We start from the raw sequence: 16,597 nt of genomic DNA, 5'->3' as shown, positions 1-16,597 counted from the left end.
AACTTAAAAATAAAGACAACTTGCGCTTACATGTTGCGATTAATAGTATTCTATCTTTATTTGACGTTATTTATCATTTCTGAATAAATTAGGTGATGATGTTCATCAGTCAACTCATTGGTGTTCATTTTCAATCTGTCAAGATAAAAAAGTGATATCAAAATCAAATTACAGGATGTTATTTATGTAGTTTGCTCATTTTCCTCAACTGGTGCACTAACATCATGTGGTTTATTTTTTTATTTTTTTACATATGTAGCATAATCTACAATGATACAAATAATTGCTATTGCGACATCTAGTGGACACATTTAGAACAGCAGTTTCTTTCATTGAAAAATTCAAACATTTCGGCTCATTTTTATACTTGGAAAACTTATCAGGCCTGCGGGCCGTAAGTTTGACACCCCTGATTTAAAGGCTAGCGTATACAAATTAGTTTTAAGATGGGATTTAAATGCTTCTACTGAGGCAGCATATCTAACTGTTACCGGGAGGGCATTCCAGAGTAGTGGAGCCCGAATAGAAAACACTCTATAGCCCGCAGACTGTTTTTGGGCTCTGGGAATCACTAAATAGCCAGAGTTCTTAGAACGCAGATTTATTTAATGCGATTAGATTACGTGCATAAACAATTTGATACGATTGGATTTAGTGTATGAACAATTCAATAAGATTCGATACTGTGTAAGAGTGATTCGATTTGTTGATTGACACATTATTTATTACACCGCGAAATAACATAAGCATTCATTCCTGTGCCTACACTCCTTCACATGTTAGAGAATAATTAGTTAGGACTCTAACTCTTGAATTAAGCTCTCAGACTAGATCTGTCCAGGCTAAGTCTACGAGCGTGAACCAATGAAAACTACTCGATTGAGAGGCCAAACATCTTTTAAGACAATTGCCATTAGAAAACCTAATGAACGAGAACACTCATAGGTAGATTTATCTTCAAAAAATAAAAAAGCACATTCTGTAAAAGTGACAGGCTTTAAGAATTTTCTAATTTTCAATATACAACATACAGTCGTGGTTGAAAGTTTACATACACTTGTAAAGAACATAATGCCATGGCTGTCTTGAATTTCCAATCATTTCTACAACTCTTATTTTTTAGTGATAGAGTGATTGGAGCACATACTTGTTGGTCACAAAAAACATTCATGAAGTTTGGTTCTTTTATGAATTTATTATGGGTCTACTGAAAATGTGACCAAATCTGCTGGGTCAAAAGTATACATATAGCAACATACATGATCAATTTTGGTGATGTAGAAAAGTTACAATCAAATCATATTGTTTCATGGCATGGCCTCTGAACTTCATGTGAGTGATTATAATTGATGACACCTGTTGATTTCTCTGAGCCCATTTAATTAGGCTCATGTGATGCAGTCATTAGACTCGGTTACAAACGCAACAATGGGAAAGTCAAAGGAACTCAGCACTGATCTGAAAAAACGAATCATTGACTTGAACAAGTCAGGAAAGTCACTTGGAGCCATTTCAAAGCAGCTTAAGGTCCCAAGAGCAACTGGGCAGACAATTGTTCGTAAGTATATAGTGCATGGCACAGTTTTGTCACTGCCACGATCAGGAAGAAAGCGCAAGCTATTATTTGCTGCTGAGAGAAAATTGGTGAGGGTGATCAATAGTCAACCGAGAACTACCAAAAAGCAGGTCTGCAATGAGTTGGAAGCTGCTGGAACACAGGTGTCAAGTGTCCACAGTCAAGCGTGTTTTGCATCGCCATGGATTCAGAGGCTACCATGCAAGAAGGAAGCCTTTGCTCCAGAAGTGACACCTTAAGGCTCGTCTAAAGTTTGCTGCTGATCACATGGACAAAGATAAGACCTTCTGGAGGAATAGTTCTGTGGTCAGATGAAACAAAAATGTAGCTGTTTGTCCACAATACCCAGCAATATGGAGGAGAAAAGGTGAGGCCTTTAATCCCAGGAACACCAGGCCTACCATCAAGCATGGTGGTGGTAGTTTTATGCTCTGGGCCTGTTTTTCTGCCAATGGAACTGATGCTTTACACAGAGTAAATGGGTCAATGAAAAATGAGGATTACTTCCAAATTCTTCAGGACAACCTAAAATCATCAGCCCAAAGGTTGGGTCTTGGGCGCAGTTGGGTGTTCCAACAGGACAATGACCCCAAACACACGTCAAAAGTGGTAGCGGAATGGCTAAATCAGGCTAGAATTAAGGTTTTAGAATGGCCTTCCCAAAGTCCTGACTTAAACGTGTTGACAATGCTGAGGAAACAAGTCCATGTCAGAAAACCAACAAATGTAGCTGAACCGCACTAATTTTTTCAAGAGGAGTGGTCAAAAATTCAACCAGAAGCTTGCCAGAAGCTTGTGGATGGCTAACAAAAGCGCCTTATTGCAGTAAAACTTGCCAAGGGACATGTAACCAAATATTAACATTGCTGTATGTATACTTTTGACCCAGCAGATGTGGTCACATTTTCAGTAGACCCATAATAAATTCATAAAAGAACCAAACGAAAGTATGTGCTCCAATCACTCTATCACAAAAAATAAGAGTTGTAGAAATTATTGGAAACTCAAGACAGCCATAACATTATGTTCTTCACAAATGTATGTAAACTTTTGACCACGACTGTATGTCCCCAAATACGTTAAAGTAAAATGGCAAACACATGTCACATGTCAAATAAATTTATTTTCTAAGAGTCAAGTCGAGTCTGTGTCGTCACTAAGGGTTCTAGCCAATGGCTTGACTGGTGGTGGGACTTCCAGGAAAAGGATGGGAAGTGACGTGTGTTGTGAGGGTGAATTGGCTATGTTTTATATTCATAAATGTAAGTTTCTCAATACCCGACCTGTTTTTTGTGCCTTTAAAAAATAACTAGAACTTTACTTTAAAACGCTTTCTACCTGTAACAATCAAAAAGCTGTGAAAACTATGATGCTGTACTTCAAATTTGGACTATTTACGGAACTTGTGTGAGCCTATGGCTTTTACAAATTGCTACATATATATATTTTGCATTCTACTGCAGGTGCTTTATTGATTTTACAACCCCCTGCCGCTGTTTTGTACTGTTGTTGTACTTGTTTCGACTGTTATTGTTCATATACTTGTTTGTAAATAAAATAAAATTGTAAATAAAAGTTTATAAAAAATAAAAAAAATAATTAAAATAATAATAAGAATAATGGCTATGCTGATGTTCAATAGTGGACACTATCAATAAATTAACTTGGTTTGCGCTACAAACATAAAGCTACTACCATAGCGCCCCCTGGTGGCTATGTGAGGCACTGCCTCACCTTGTAAAAGGCTTAATCATGAGATGTTAAAAAACAAAGTAATAAAATAAGTTTTAATATTTTTCGTGGTCTATACTTTCTATGTGGTTTTGGTGTGGTTCTTGTATATTTTGATCATTTTCCTGGTCAAAATCGTGGAAATTCCGTGTTTCTAGCTCAAAATAATGCGGCAGACGAGAAGTGAGGCAGACACAGGTGGTGCCTCCATGGCTACACACAAAGTGTATTGAGCGTGCGTGTGTGCGCGAGGGGGCGCGTGCTTGTTGCCACGGGGAAAAGGCAGGCCATGAGGGAGCAATTAAGTACCTTTGCATCAAGGTAGGGGGCGATATAGCAAAAGTTCATGAACTGCCAACACCTGTTAACCCTTAAGAAGTAGAAGAAGAAAACAACAGAAGTTCACCTGCTCCGCTTCCCGCAAACTGTGATGCTTTCTAACCCTTAAAATGGAGAATTTGATTTCTAAAATAAGGAATTGTTCAAGACTGGACTTTCAATCAAAGCAAGAAGTCATTAATACCTGGAGACCAACGCCAGAGCTGCCAGATTGGATTCAAACGTGTGTGGTCCGAGGACAGAGAACAGGTAGACTGGAAAAGCATGACTTTGCTACAAAAAAACGTCTTTATTGCTTTCCCTGCATTTTATTCTCAACGAGTGACCGTGTTTGGACCCAAGTGGGATACACTGAGACGGCGACTTGTCCAGAGTGTACGTTGCCTTCAGCCCGAATGCAGCTGAGATAGGCACCAGCACCCCCGCAACCCCGAGAGGGACAAGCGGTAGAAAATTGATGGGATGGGATGCTGTGTTGACCCTGCAATGAGGTGGCGACTTGTCCAGGGTGTACCCCGCCTTCCGCCCGATTGTAGCTGAGATAGGCTCCAGCGCCCCCCGCGACCCCAAAGGGAATAAGCGGTAGAAAATGGATGGATGGATCTGAAAAACCTGCCAAGAAGCGTCGAAAAACATGAAAGCTCATCTGCCCACATTCAAGGTCAGATTTCTTTAAAAACGTTTGTAATATGACGTATTGATCTGGCTCTAAATGAGACTAAATATCAGCATCCACAATGCCAATGTAAAGGAACATGGTGAGATATTAAAAGCTGATAAACACCACTTGCTTTTTGGGGAAACAGGAGCTTGCATTTCGTGGCAATTATTTCAATTGAGAAAGAGACTTTTCAAAGAAAAAGAGAAAAAGGAGGACTTCTACAACAAAGTCATAGAGATCTTCGTCCAGAAGGAAAGGCGGATGGACTTCATTTACAAGAACAGGTAAGATATACAGTCTAGTGCAGAGGTCCCCAAACTACGGCCCGTGGGCCGGGTGCGGCCCGCCAGAGTCCAAAATCTGGCCCGCTGAAATTTAAATTTTTTTTAATAAATCTGTCCTTTCTAATCCATTTTCCACCGCCTGTTACTCTCGGTGTCTCCTAGCCGCTCAGGCATATTATATTGTCCAAAAATGCATTTTCTCATCGATAACGTGACATCATTGCGCTCGCGCCACAGGGTCGGGTGAGCACGCAGCAAGTGAGCAAGTGCGCGCTCTTTCAGTCAATTAGTGTGTGAGGAATATATATATATACAGATATATATATATATATATATATATATATATATATATATCTATATCTGTATATATATATATATATATATATATATATATATATATATAAATACATACAGCCCGGCCCCCGGCAAATTGTTTTAACCCAAAGCGACCCCCAAGTCAAAAAGTTTGGGGACCCCTGGTCTAGTGTTTGCTCTGCAATGCTGTGTTAATTGTGTGCTAAGTGTGTTGAAATGTTTTATTCTAGCATCATACTGTGTGTTTTTGTGATTTAGAGCCGGTGCCATTGCATCATACTGTCATGTTTGTAAATACGACTTGTGAGTCAGTGACTTAGCGTCATGCTGTATGTTTGGTTTGTAAATCTGACTAGTGGGTCAGTGCGTCCCCAACCTCCATCCTCACTGCACGTCACTGCTACCAAGTGTGTATCGGGCGGATGCAGATCCGAAGCAAATTTGCTGGTGGCTATTTATTGTTACCACGCAAATTTCTGATAACTACCATTAGCATTATCATTTTGAATTGAGCATCGGAAGTCACTTACTCGTCCAGCGGCATAGGTCTGAAAATCCTCGTCTTTGAGCTCACGCCAGCGAGTGAAAGCCGGGGCAATGTTGATCCTGACTGTCCCTAAATCAGAATAAGTTCAAACTTTTCGTTTCTTTGGTTGTTTTGGAGCTATAGCCATGATAGCAGTAATTGCACATAGGCATTCTTCTTCTTCTTCTTTTTGTTTTCTGGCGGCAAGTAGGCGTTGGCATCCACTTCCGTCTTTTTAACGAATGGGGCTTTCCCCATTCAGTGTCAGCTTGCTTTACAAAAACCCTTCTCAAAGTCGCTAAGTGCCAGTGAAAGCGATACAGACCCCCTCAGGCCATGACAGAGGTATTCAACAAGTTGTAAGTCCATGTATCATCCCAAAAGTTATGAAACTATTTTATGAAGGTTGAAAAGTTACGTAATGCTGCCTTATATGGCATGTTACATGTTCAAATGGTGGTGTTTTGGGAGGGCCAAGCATGGATTAAATTGATCTCAATTAATTTTAATGAGCATAGTTGATTTGAGATACAAGTTTTTTGAGTTACGAGCTCGGTCGTGGAATGCAATGTGCTCGTAAGTTGAGGCAGAACTAGTCAGTAACTGAAAACCGACATGACATAGTACAGTGGTTCTTAACCTTGTTGGAGGTACCGAACCCCACAAGTTTCATATGCACATTCACCGAACCCTTCTTTAGTGAAAAATAAAATGTTTTGTTTTCTTTCTAATTCAAGACAAAGTTATATGTTTTTGGTAACACTTTGGTATGGGGAACATATTCTAAGTAACACAGACTTAATTTAGAGTTATTTGGTTAGGTTTAGGGTTAGGGGGTTAGGGTTATAATAAGGCCAATGCAGAATAAGGCATTAATAAGTACTTAATAATGACTAGTTAAGAGCCAATATGTTACTAATTTGCATGTTAATAAGGAACTAATTAATGGTCAATATGTTCCCCATACTTAAGTGTTACCATGTTTTTTTACTGGTGCACAAAATGAACCGTGCATGAACATCACCTTGTTCAAAGAACAAAATCCAACACAGTGCATAAACTCACAACAAATTACACACCTGCAAATCAGTGTGACTTCTGCTGTTGCCGTATCCGTAATACGCCAATAGAGAGAAGTTTTTATTTACACGATGAGTCGGGTGTGTCTTGACCTCCGTCGAACCCCTGAGCCCGACTCACCGAACCCCTAGGGTTCGATCGAACCCAGGTCAAGAACCACTGACATAGTATCAAAAAGGTTACATTGCAGCATTGGTCTGGGCATAGAATAGCGCCGATTTCCAAGTTTTAATTATGGTAAAATGCAGGTGACGGTCCATCGAGGAAGGTCAGATGACTTAACCCGAGATCTATTTACTCCATTGGATAGTTTGGCAACTCTCGCATCTTTGGCCTTCATCGATGTCAAAGCCAACCCGGGTTGTGTCGTGTCATATTAATAATCAATGTTTTCCAACACAATAGAGGAGGAATTCGGAGATCAGGCAGGAAACTTTCCAAGATGTAGAACATGCGCTTCGGGGGGTGGGGGGCGTTACAAGTCAAGGCCTGCTGGGATATGGCCGCCAAGCTACCTTAACAAACATTGTAAATTGATAAATCATTGAAAGCCGCACGGGGACTGTATCTGCTGGGAGATGTTAAGCTAGCTTAGAGGGATCAGTCTGTGAGTATTGCCATCTTCAGCAGAGGACATCTGTTATATCCGCCAGACAGATAGATAAATACATCAGTGTATGTGCCTGTATACAAATGAGTTGGCCAGGAAGAGAGACAGTGAGAAGGGCATCGGGGTCCGAATGGGGACAGAGGGATTGAGGGGGATGTCTGGGAAAATCCCACGCCATCTTCCCCTGCGTTGGGACAGCGATGATGAGATTTAGGAAGGGTCAATGGCACCTATCAGTAGGTGAAGTGTTTAGTCGGAGTGTTTCCGCACCCCCCTCATCCGACTGTGTCATCCTGTGTCACTCTCATCTTCACAGCCTGATGATGAGGGGGGGGCCAAGGTGCAGGCTCCCTCCTCGGGTGTGGGTCATTTGACCCCACTGTGTAATTCCTGCCTAATGCTCCTCATACGAACAAAGCCTGCATCTGTGGCACACTCAGACCCCACTTGACCCCCGCAGGCCCAACACAATGCGATTGGCCGTGTCATTAAATCGCCCCCCGCTCTGTCCCCATCCTTTCCTACATGCAGCACGGAACTGTATAAATTGATTTCCAGCCCTCTGGCGGAGCACCTTTTGCATCTCTGCCACCAGCGTGGGGGGGAAATGAGAGAAAAATGACAAGGCAGGAAAGGTCATGTGATATCTCAGACGATATCCGGGGAAATGCGCGGAGACGGTCAAGGGAAAAAACATTTATCTACAGCTCCATCTGAATTTCCGTTTAACAGGGGTTGCATCTCAGTCGGGTGTTTGTGTGTTGACTGGTACAGCAATTTAACTGGAAAGATGCAGCATGACGGTAATACAGGCACCCCAAAAAGAAAAATAATCCAACAGTAAAATAAGCCTTTAATATCCTCCTAAGAACTGCAGTAGACATTTGTTTTTGGTGTATTTATTTTGTCATAGTGACTCATTTCGGGGAAAAAAATTATGCAAAACACAAATGTCCACTGCAGAGGACCCTGGTTCTCAGGAGAATATGTACAGTATGTACCTGCATACTTGTTTTATTATCCGTTTCTATCAATGTAGTGCATTTTATTTACCACAGGTAACATAATCTTCTAAAGACCAGCGTCCATTGCAGTGGACATTTGTTTTTGGTTTATTTGTTTTGCCATATTTTGGGGGAAAAAATATGCAAAACACAAATGTCCACTGCTAAGGATGCTGGTTCTTCAGAGGATATTGGCATTAACCCCCTTCATTGTACAAACTTTTTGATTGCTGAACCACACACCGAACAAAAATATGCTTTGTTGCAAGAACCTTGTGCAACAGTGTACGAACGTTCAATCCACCCACTGTGTGCCTCACAAATCCTAATCTGTGTGGGTTTTTTTTGGTGTTTCTTCAGCCTTTTTACTGCATTTTTTCTAGTTTTCCTAGTTCAATATGAGTGCAAAGAAAGAAATAGACAAGCGATGTGTGGTTTTAAACATACAGGATGGATCCACAGCGTTGTCGACAATGTTCCCCCATCCCTTTCACTGCACGTAAACCCACAATGTAGGGATACTTCATGTATGTTTAAAACCACACATCACTATTCCATTGGTTTGTTTGTGGGATGGAAATTGATAAGATTTTTCCGGTTACGATTCCATTTTCGATTCTGCTTTACGATTCGGTTCCTTATCGATTCTCTTATCAATTCTTATTTGGAAAAAAAGATAACAAAAAGGTGTATTAGCATTAATTGTTTGGTGTAGGGCTAACATGACCTTACAAAGTCAACAGTGAGATCATAAGAGGCTCATAACATGCAACACAAAATATTTCAAGTCTTCTTTGGATGTAATGTTGATGTTTCTGCTCTCAGTTTATGAAAACCTTGAATTGAAAATCTTAGAAAATGTGGGGTTTTCAAAAACTGTAAGCCATGATCATCAAAATTATAACAAATAAAGGCTTGACATATCTCACTTTGCATGTAATGAGTTTATAACACATATTAATTTCACATTTTAAGTTGAATTGCTGACATGAATTACTTTTACACGATATTCTAAATGCATGAGTTCTACCCGTATAATATGATGATATGATAATGTGGTTGCAGGAAAACATGCAACTTTTTTCTAACTACAATTGAACATTCACCTACCAAAGGAGTGTCTACTGTGGCAAAGGGTTGCAAGCTTTTGACTACAAAATTAGTCACTGCTTGCTGACATTCGTCGTTCCTGGTCTGAGAGTGCAATTCCCTGCCACATTGAAAGCCAGCGGCAGACGTGAACTGAAACTATTACTGCCCGCCTCCAAACCAGTCAGAATATTGTTTTCTCGTGCTCATCTAAATGAGAAGGCATTCATTTCAATTCAACAAGTAATAGCTCTAACATTATAGGCGGTGTTTTGTTAGCACCTGTTGTTTTTACGCCAGATGACTGCTGCTGCCTAGGTTGAGATAAAAAAACGCGGCATTCATTTATACCATATTTTTCGGACAATAAGTCTCAGTTTTTTTCATAGTTTGGCCGGGGGTGCGACTTATACTCATGAGCGACTTATGTGTGAAATTATTAACACATTACCGTATAATATCAAATAATATTATTTAGCTCATTCACGTAAGAGACTAGACGTATAAGATTTCATGGGATTTAGCGATTAGGAGTGACAGATTGTTTGGTAAACGTATAGCATGTTCTATATGTTATAGTTATTTGAATGACTCTTACTATAATATGTTACATTAACACAGCATTTCTCAAAGTGTGGGGCGCGCCCCACTAGTGGGGAATAGAGACATGACAGGTGGGGCGCGAGGAACGGGAGGAAATTTCACTTTAAATTTTTTTTTAATTATTATATTCTTAGATTATTTTTTTTTACTATGCTTTCATTTTCTATACACACTGTAAATCACTTTGTGATTCTGTCTGTGAAATCCGCTATATAAATAAATGGAAATTACCGGTACTTATTTTTACTGTAGGCTTTAAATTTCTCGGTAGGAGCGAAAGTTTGACAGACATAGCAACAGTAACAAATGGGGGCGGGGCTAAGCGGAACAAACTTTCGCGCGGATGGGTAGCAGGCTAATGTGTGGACCACAATTACACAAATATATACATTTGTGACTCGCACCTCAAAGGTCGTCGAGCCAGAGCCAGCGCCTGCAGAGAAACAAAAATCTGACGGGCACACACTGTGTCATTCACCGGGAAGCACTCGCGTCAAGGCAGCTCAGCCCCGAACTCAATGAGGTTTTAACAGATGTTGTGAGCGCGGTAAATTTGATCAAAACACGACCACTGAAAGTGCGACTGTTCTCTGCACTGTGTGAGGAAATGGGAGCTGATTATACAGCCGTGCTGTTTCACAGTGAAGCAAGGTGGCTCTCCCGGGGAAAAGTGCTGTCACTTGCCCTGTCTTGCCAAATGCATCGCTCCTCCTTTTTTTTTTTTGCAAAGATTGCAAAGTGGCACTTTTATTTTATTTATTATTGAACTTGATGCAAGTTATTTGATTTATTATTGAACTTGATGCAAGTTATAACACTTTTTTTTAATTATTGAACTTGATGCAAGTTATAACACTTTTGTTTTATTTATTATTGAACTTGATGCAAGTTATAACACTTTTTTGATTTATTATTGAACTTGATGCAAGTTATTTGATTTATTTTTGAACTTGATGCAAGTTATAACACTTTTATTTGATTTATTATTGAACTTGATGCAAGTTCTAACACTTTTGTTTTATTTATTATTGAACTTGATGCAAGTTATAACACTTTTTTGATTTATTATTGAACGTGATGCAAGTTATAACACTTTTTTTGATTTATTATTGAACTTGATGCAAGTTATTTGATTTATTATTGAACTTGATGCAAGTTATTTGATTTATTATTGAACTTGATGCAAGTTCTAACTCTTTTGTTTTATTTATTATTGAACTTGATGCAAGTTATAACACTTTTTTGATTTATTATTGAACTTGATGCAAGTTCTAACACTTTTGTTTTATTTATTATTGAACTTGATGCAAGTTCTAACACTTTTGTTTTATTTATTATTGAACTTGATGCAAGTTATAACACTTTTTTGATTTATTATTGAACTTGATGCAAGTTATAACACTTTTATTTGATTTATTATTGAACTTGATGCAAGTTCTAACACTTTTTTTATTTATTATTGAACGTGATGCAAGTTATAACACTTTTTTTGATTTATTATTGAACTTGATGCAAGTTATCACACTTATTTGATTTATTATTGAACTTGATGCAAGTTATAATGCTTTTTTGATTTATTATTGAACGTGATGCAAGTTATAACACTTTTGTTTTATTTATTATTGAACTTGATGGAAGTTATTTTATTTATTATTGAACTTGATGCAAGTTATACCACAGCTGCACAGTTGTTTTATTTATTATTGAACTTGATGTTATTTTATGTTATTGAGTTTGAATGTATACAACTTGATGTTCAATAAATTTGAAAATATTAAAGCTTGGCATTAGCGTTCTGTTGGGGCGATGGGGGCAGGTGGGGCTTGAAAACTCCCCCTTGTCCAAAGTGGGGGATGACAAAAAAAGTTTGAGAACCACTGCATTAACATACCAGTTGGTTATTTATGCCTCATATAACGTACACTTATTCAGCCTGTTGTTCACTATTCTTTATTTATTTTAATTGCCTTTCAAATGTGTGTTCTTGGTGTTGGGTTTTATCAAATAAATTTCCCCCAAAAATGCGACTTATACTCCAGTGCGACTTATATATGTTTTTTCCTTCTTTATTATGTATTTTCGGCCGGTGCGGCTTATACTCCGGAGCGACTTATACTCCGAAAAATACGGTAGTTATTGCACGCTGCGTGTTCAAATGTTTCAACATATTCCTCGTACGTGCTCTCTTGATGAAATAGCAACCTTGCAATACAAGTAATTGCAATCTTTTCTTGTAAAATGTCGGCAAACTTTGGAGCGCTTTTTTCACCTAGGGGCCGCCATGTTGCTGTTATTACCTCCGCAAAAATCATTAAGATAATAATTTGAAAAAATGGCAAGCGATTCCAAGGAATTGATACACTGGGAACCATTTCTGAACAAGAACCATTTTTTGATTCCGATCCCTGGTAAAGTGGATTTATTTTTTTATTCCTAACTATTTTAGCAACATCGCTGTTAAAATGAAGAAATGTTCAAACTAAGTGCACCACAGGGCTAGTGACAGTGTGTGTGCGTGTCGGCAGGGTGGCTGTAAATGAGAACAGTTCAGCTAGTTGTTGTTTTTTACTTTGTTATTATATATGACGTTGATCCATCATCCCCTTGTTACGTTTGTTTGATATACAGTACTGTGTAAGGCTTTGTGTTCAAAGTGTACAAACTTTTACTAAAATATGAGATTTTAGGAAGACGGTAGAAAATGGATAGATGGATGGGAACCATTATTCATTTTTACATTGTTTTTTATGAAGAGATTTGCTTTAATATAAAAATTGTTTTATTTACGAACCCTGGTCAAGAACTAATTGAGTTCGTAAATCGCATTGGTGACTCAGTCTCCGTGCTTGTTTTTTTATTTTTTTAGAATGATTGCAAAATAAGCTAACATGGGGCCAAAGAAAGCTGAAAGTGCTAGCACTTTGATAAAGAAAGTGAGAAACAGTATTGTATTCAATAAAAAAAAACCTGTCCGCCTATTGCCATCTTTGCTTAACAAGGTAGAAGTGATGTTAAATGTTCATTTATCCATTTACCGTATATATATATATATATATATATATATATATATATATATATATATATATATATATATATATAATTAATCATTATATGTATGTTTTCTGCACGCAAACTACAAATATTGTCTGAATAAGAGTTGATCTGTGGTAATTTTCTGGAGATTTCCATTGTTTCCCATGGGCAAAATAGTTTTGTTTTTTGTATACGATTTAGTTAAACAAAAATAGAGGTACCATCATATTACATTTAGATTTGTTGCATCATGCTATCGCTCGGCTTTAACTGTTGCATGCTTTCATTTCAATATACAAGAGATGCAAACTTGTAACTTTTCTTTTTGTTTTATAGCAGAATAAACTCCTAATTTTTCACGACGCTGATGTTCACGGCGACCGGGACTTAACTCAGGTTACGTTAACACAGGCGCTCCCCCCCAAAACACCCCACTCTGTTGTCTCACCAAACAGAGGACCTTGCATGGCACGGCACGCCACTGTGCAGAATGGAGCTCTCGCCGAGGCAATTTATGATGCAGTGACACCAGCAGAGGGGTTGATTTATAGTTTAATTTGCTGTGGTAATGGACAGAGGATAATAACATGTAAAATATTAATCAATGTGTAGCAACAGCAGACATCATTTGCTAAGCTGGTTTTCCGCTGCTCTACCCCGCTGACAGTGAACAATTAAACTGACACGGGGAAAACAACAGCGAGCGAGTCACACATGGAAGTGCGCGTCAAAAATAACGTTTTTGTATTTTTACGATATTGATCACCAGTAATAATCAGCCATGGTTGAAATAAAAATTAGACTAGACAATCCTAATTTGGTTGAGCACCAGATTCAATACTTTTTTTAAAAGACAAAGCTGTGAAAAATGTGTGATCTTTATGTCAGTTAAATAGTGAAATGGAAAAAAATAAAATATTGAGTTACAATCGTAGAGTTGATCTAAAATGGCATAAAACATAGCATATATCAAAATGAACCCCATACAACAAACTTTTTTCACTGAGGGCAACATACTGCAAAATAAAAATATGCAGGAAGAAATTGTCATTCATTTATTTTTACATCAAAAATATACTAAATATGCTCAATTATTTTATGCTGCAACTGCACACTGCTCAGGTCATCACTCATGCAGTATTACTTTTAGGCTTTCATGCTGTTTATGCCATTTATCCTGCCTCTGTTTATGACTTATCCTCTGTCATCTAATTGCAATTTTTGCAATTTGAAATATTATATTTGGAGAGTGTTTTTAAAAAAATATTTTTTTCTTTACTTTTGCTTTTATTGAGAGCCTCGACAAAAGTAATGTTATGGTCGCATAATGACTGTATAGACTCTTGAATCATTTCCAATGTAGTTTTTGCTAAGCTGTTTGAAGAATACATTGATTAAAGCAAAACGTCAAGCATAAAATCAAATATTTTAATAATATGACTGTCCAGAGGGCTGATAAAAAAAACATTGGACACCCTCAGCCAATCGTCAAAAAGAGTCATTAGTGCTGTCAAACAATTATTTTTTCTAAACAAATTAATCACACTTTTGAATTGGGATTATTCAAGATCATTTGCAGTAAGATGCTTGCTTGCTTAAGTTAAAATACATCACAAAAAGACCCCAATATTTGGCCACAAATGCAATTATTTTTGTCAGAATGTCATACACAAAATTTTTTTGAAGTGTGGTACTTGAATGCATGCCATATATTTGCTTAAAACTAGTTCTAACAATCTGAAAAAACACCTTTTGAATTGGGATTAATCACAGTAAATTACTTTATTGCCTAATTTAAAAATTTCAAATATATTTGGACACAAATGCAATTTTATTGTCAAAATTTCACACAGGAACATATATTTAAAATGTGTTACTTGAATGCAAAATGTATTTGTTTGGTTAAAACTAGTGCTGTCTAATGAATAATTTTAAAATCAGATCAATCACACTTTTGAATTGTGATTAATCATGATAAATCGCAGTAAATTACTTGCTAGTATAATTTCTAAATAACCTAAAAAAAGAACCAAATATTTGGACACATGCTATTTTATTTTCAGAATGTCATACAGGAACATTTTGTAAAGTGTGTTACTTGAATGCATGTCATTTATTTGCTCAATAACAGTTTCATCTAAAGTCCCGTCTGGGCGTATTGTTAAGTGAAATTTGCCAGCAGTCAGATTCTCCCCACTCATCTTTGCATTGACCTGATCAATGACTTTTGCAACCCGTGCCGCCTTTCATGGAAAACAGCAATTGCAGAAATAAATAAATAAATTGCATGATTAAGCTATGTTTATATTTGCAATATTTTTTGTGATTAATTGCATGAGTTAAAGGGGTTGTTTGCAACTTGCTCACCGTTACATTACATTACAGTTTCACAACAACTACATTTATGTGATAAATTGCCCCCGCCCTCCAAATGATTGGTGTTTACAGCAGTCATGTTGTTGTTATGATAGAATATACATTCAATGACAGCTAACGCTAGCTATCCAAATCACTTTCATTAGCCAACAACACCCGAAGCTAATGCGCGTGCGAGTGTTACGTTATTATGTCCGAGAAGCCGTGAGATACAGGATATGCTGTATGAAATACATTGGTAAATTAGCGCCCTCTAGGCATCTGTGTAAATGTTGCAAACAGCCCCTTTAACGTGTTAAAATTGACAGCGCTAAAATTAGCTATGAATTACTGCTTTCAAATGATATTTTCTCTAAATCAGATTAATCATACTTTTTGAATTGTGATTAATCAAGATTAATCGCAGTTAGGGTCATTGCTTGCATAATTTTAGATCACTTTAAAAAAAAAAAAAAAGACCCAAATATTTGCACACAAATATAAATGATAAATGGGTTGTACTTGTATAGCGCTTTTCTACCTTCAAGGTACTCAAAGCGCTTTGACACTACTTCCACATTTACCCATTCACACACACATTCACACACTGATGGAGGGAGCTGCCATGCAAGGCGCTAACCAGCACCCATCAGGAGCAAGGGTGAAGTGTCTTGCTCAGGACACAACGGACATGACGAGGTTGGTACTAGGTGGGGATTGAACCAGGGACCCTCGGGTTGCGCACGGCCACTCTCCCACTGCGCCACGCCGTCCCAATGCTATTTTATTGTCAGAATGTCATATATGAACATTTTTTAAGAGTGTTTGAATACAAGTCATTTATTTGCTTAAAACTTGGCAACAGTTTCATCTAGAGTCCTGTGTAGGTGTATATTGAAGCAAACTTTGCCACCACTAATTTTTTGCACTGGCGTATTCATTGACCTGATCTCTGACTGTGCCGCCTTTCAATAAATTACTTGATTATTCTGTGTTTATACATAAAAAGTGCGCATTTTTTTTGTGAGTAATTTTATTAGAACAATGTGTTAAATTTGAAAACCCTAACAATGAGGCCTATCAAAAATAAGTTAATATGTGTAATTAATCACAAATAGGGATGTCCGATAATGGCTTTTTGCCGATATCCGATATTCCAATATTGTCCAACTCTTAATTACCGATACCGATATATACAGTCGTGGAATTAACACATTATTATGCCTAATTTGGACAACAAGGTATGGTGAAGATAAGGTCCTTTAAAATAAAAAAATAAAAAAATAAGATAAATAAATTAAAAACATTTTCTTGAATAAAAAAGAAAGTAAAACAATATAAAAACAGTTACATAGAAACTAGTAATTAATGAAAATTAGTAAAATTAACTG

The 16,597-nt window shown here is 37.6% G+C and overlaps 1 protein-coding gene across 4 annotated transcripts in view; it reads left to right on the top strand.

The window, feature by feature from the left end:
- The first annotated feature begins 4,301 nt into the window (after positions 1 to 4,301).
- The window catches only part of alg6 (ALG6 alpha-1,3-glucosyltransferase), a 494,479-nt gene continuing 482,183 nt past the window's right edge, over positions 4,302 to 16,597 (top strand). For 3 of the 4 annotated variants that reach the window (XM_072914665.1, XM_072914663.1, XM_072914664.1), the window contains exon 1: positions 4,302 to 4,591. In XM_072914665.1, coding sequence (XP_072770766.1) covers positions 4,359 to 4,591 — 233 coding nt within the window. In that variant the 5' untranslated portion in view covers positions 4,302 to 4,358. The remainder of the gene's footprint in view (positions 4,592 to 16,597) is intronic. The other variant, XM_072914667.1, reaches the window with a different exon arrangement.

This window comes from Nerophis lumbriciformis, linkage group LG14 (genome assembly GCF_033978685.3).
Source record: "Nerophis lumbriciformis linkage group LG14, RoL_Nlum_v2.1, whole genome shotgun sequence".
In the NCBI taxonomy this organism is placed as follows: domain Eukaryota; kingdom Metazoa; phylum Chordata; class Actinopteri; order Syngnathiformes; family Syngnathidae; genus Nerophis; species Nerophis lumbriciformis.
Note: the sequence above shows the minus strand (reverse complement) of the source record. Positions and strands in the feature narration are given on the sequence as shown.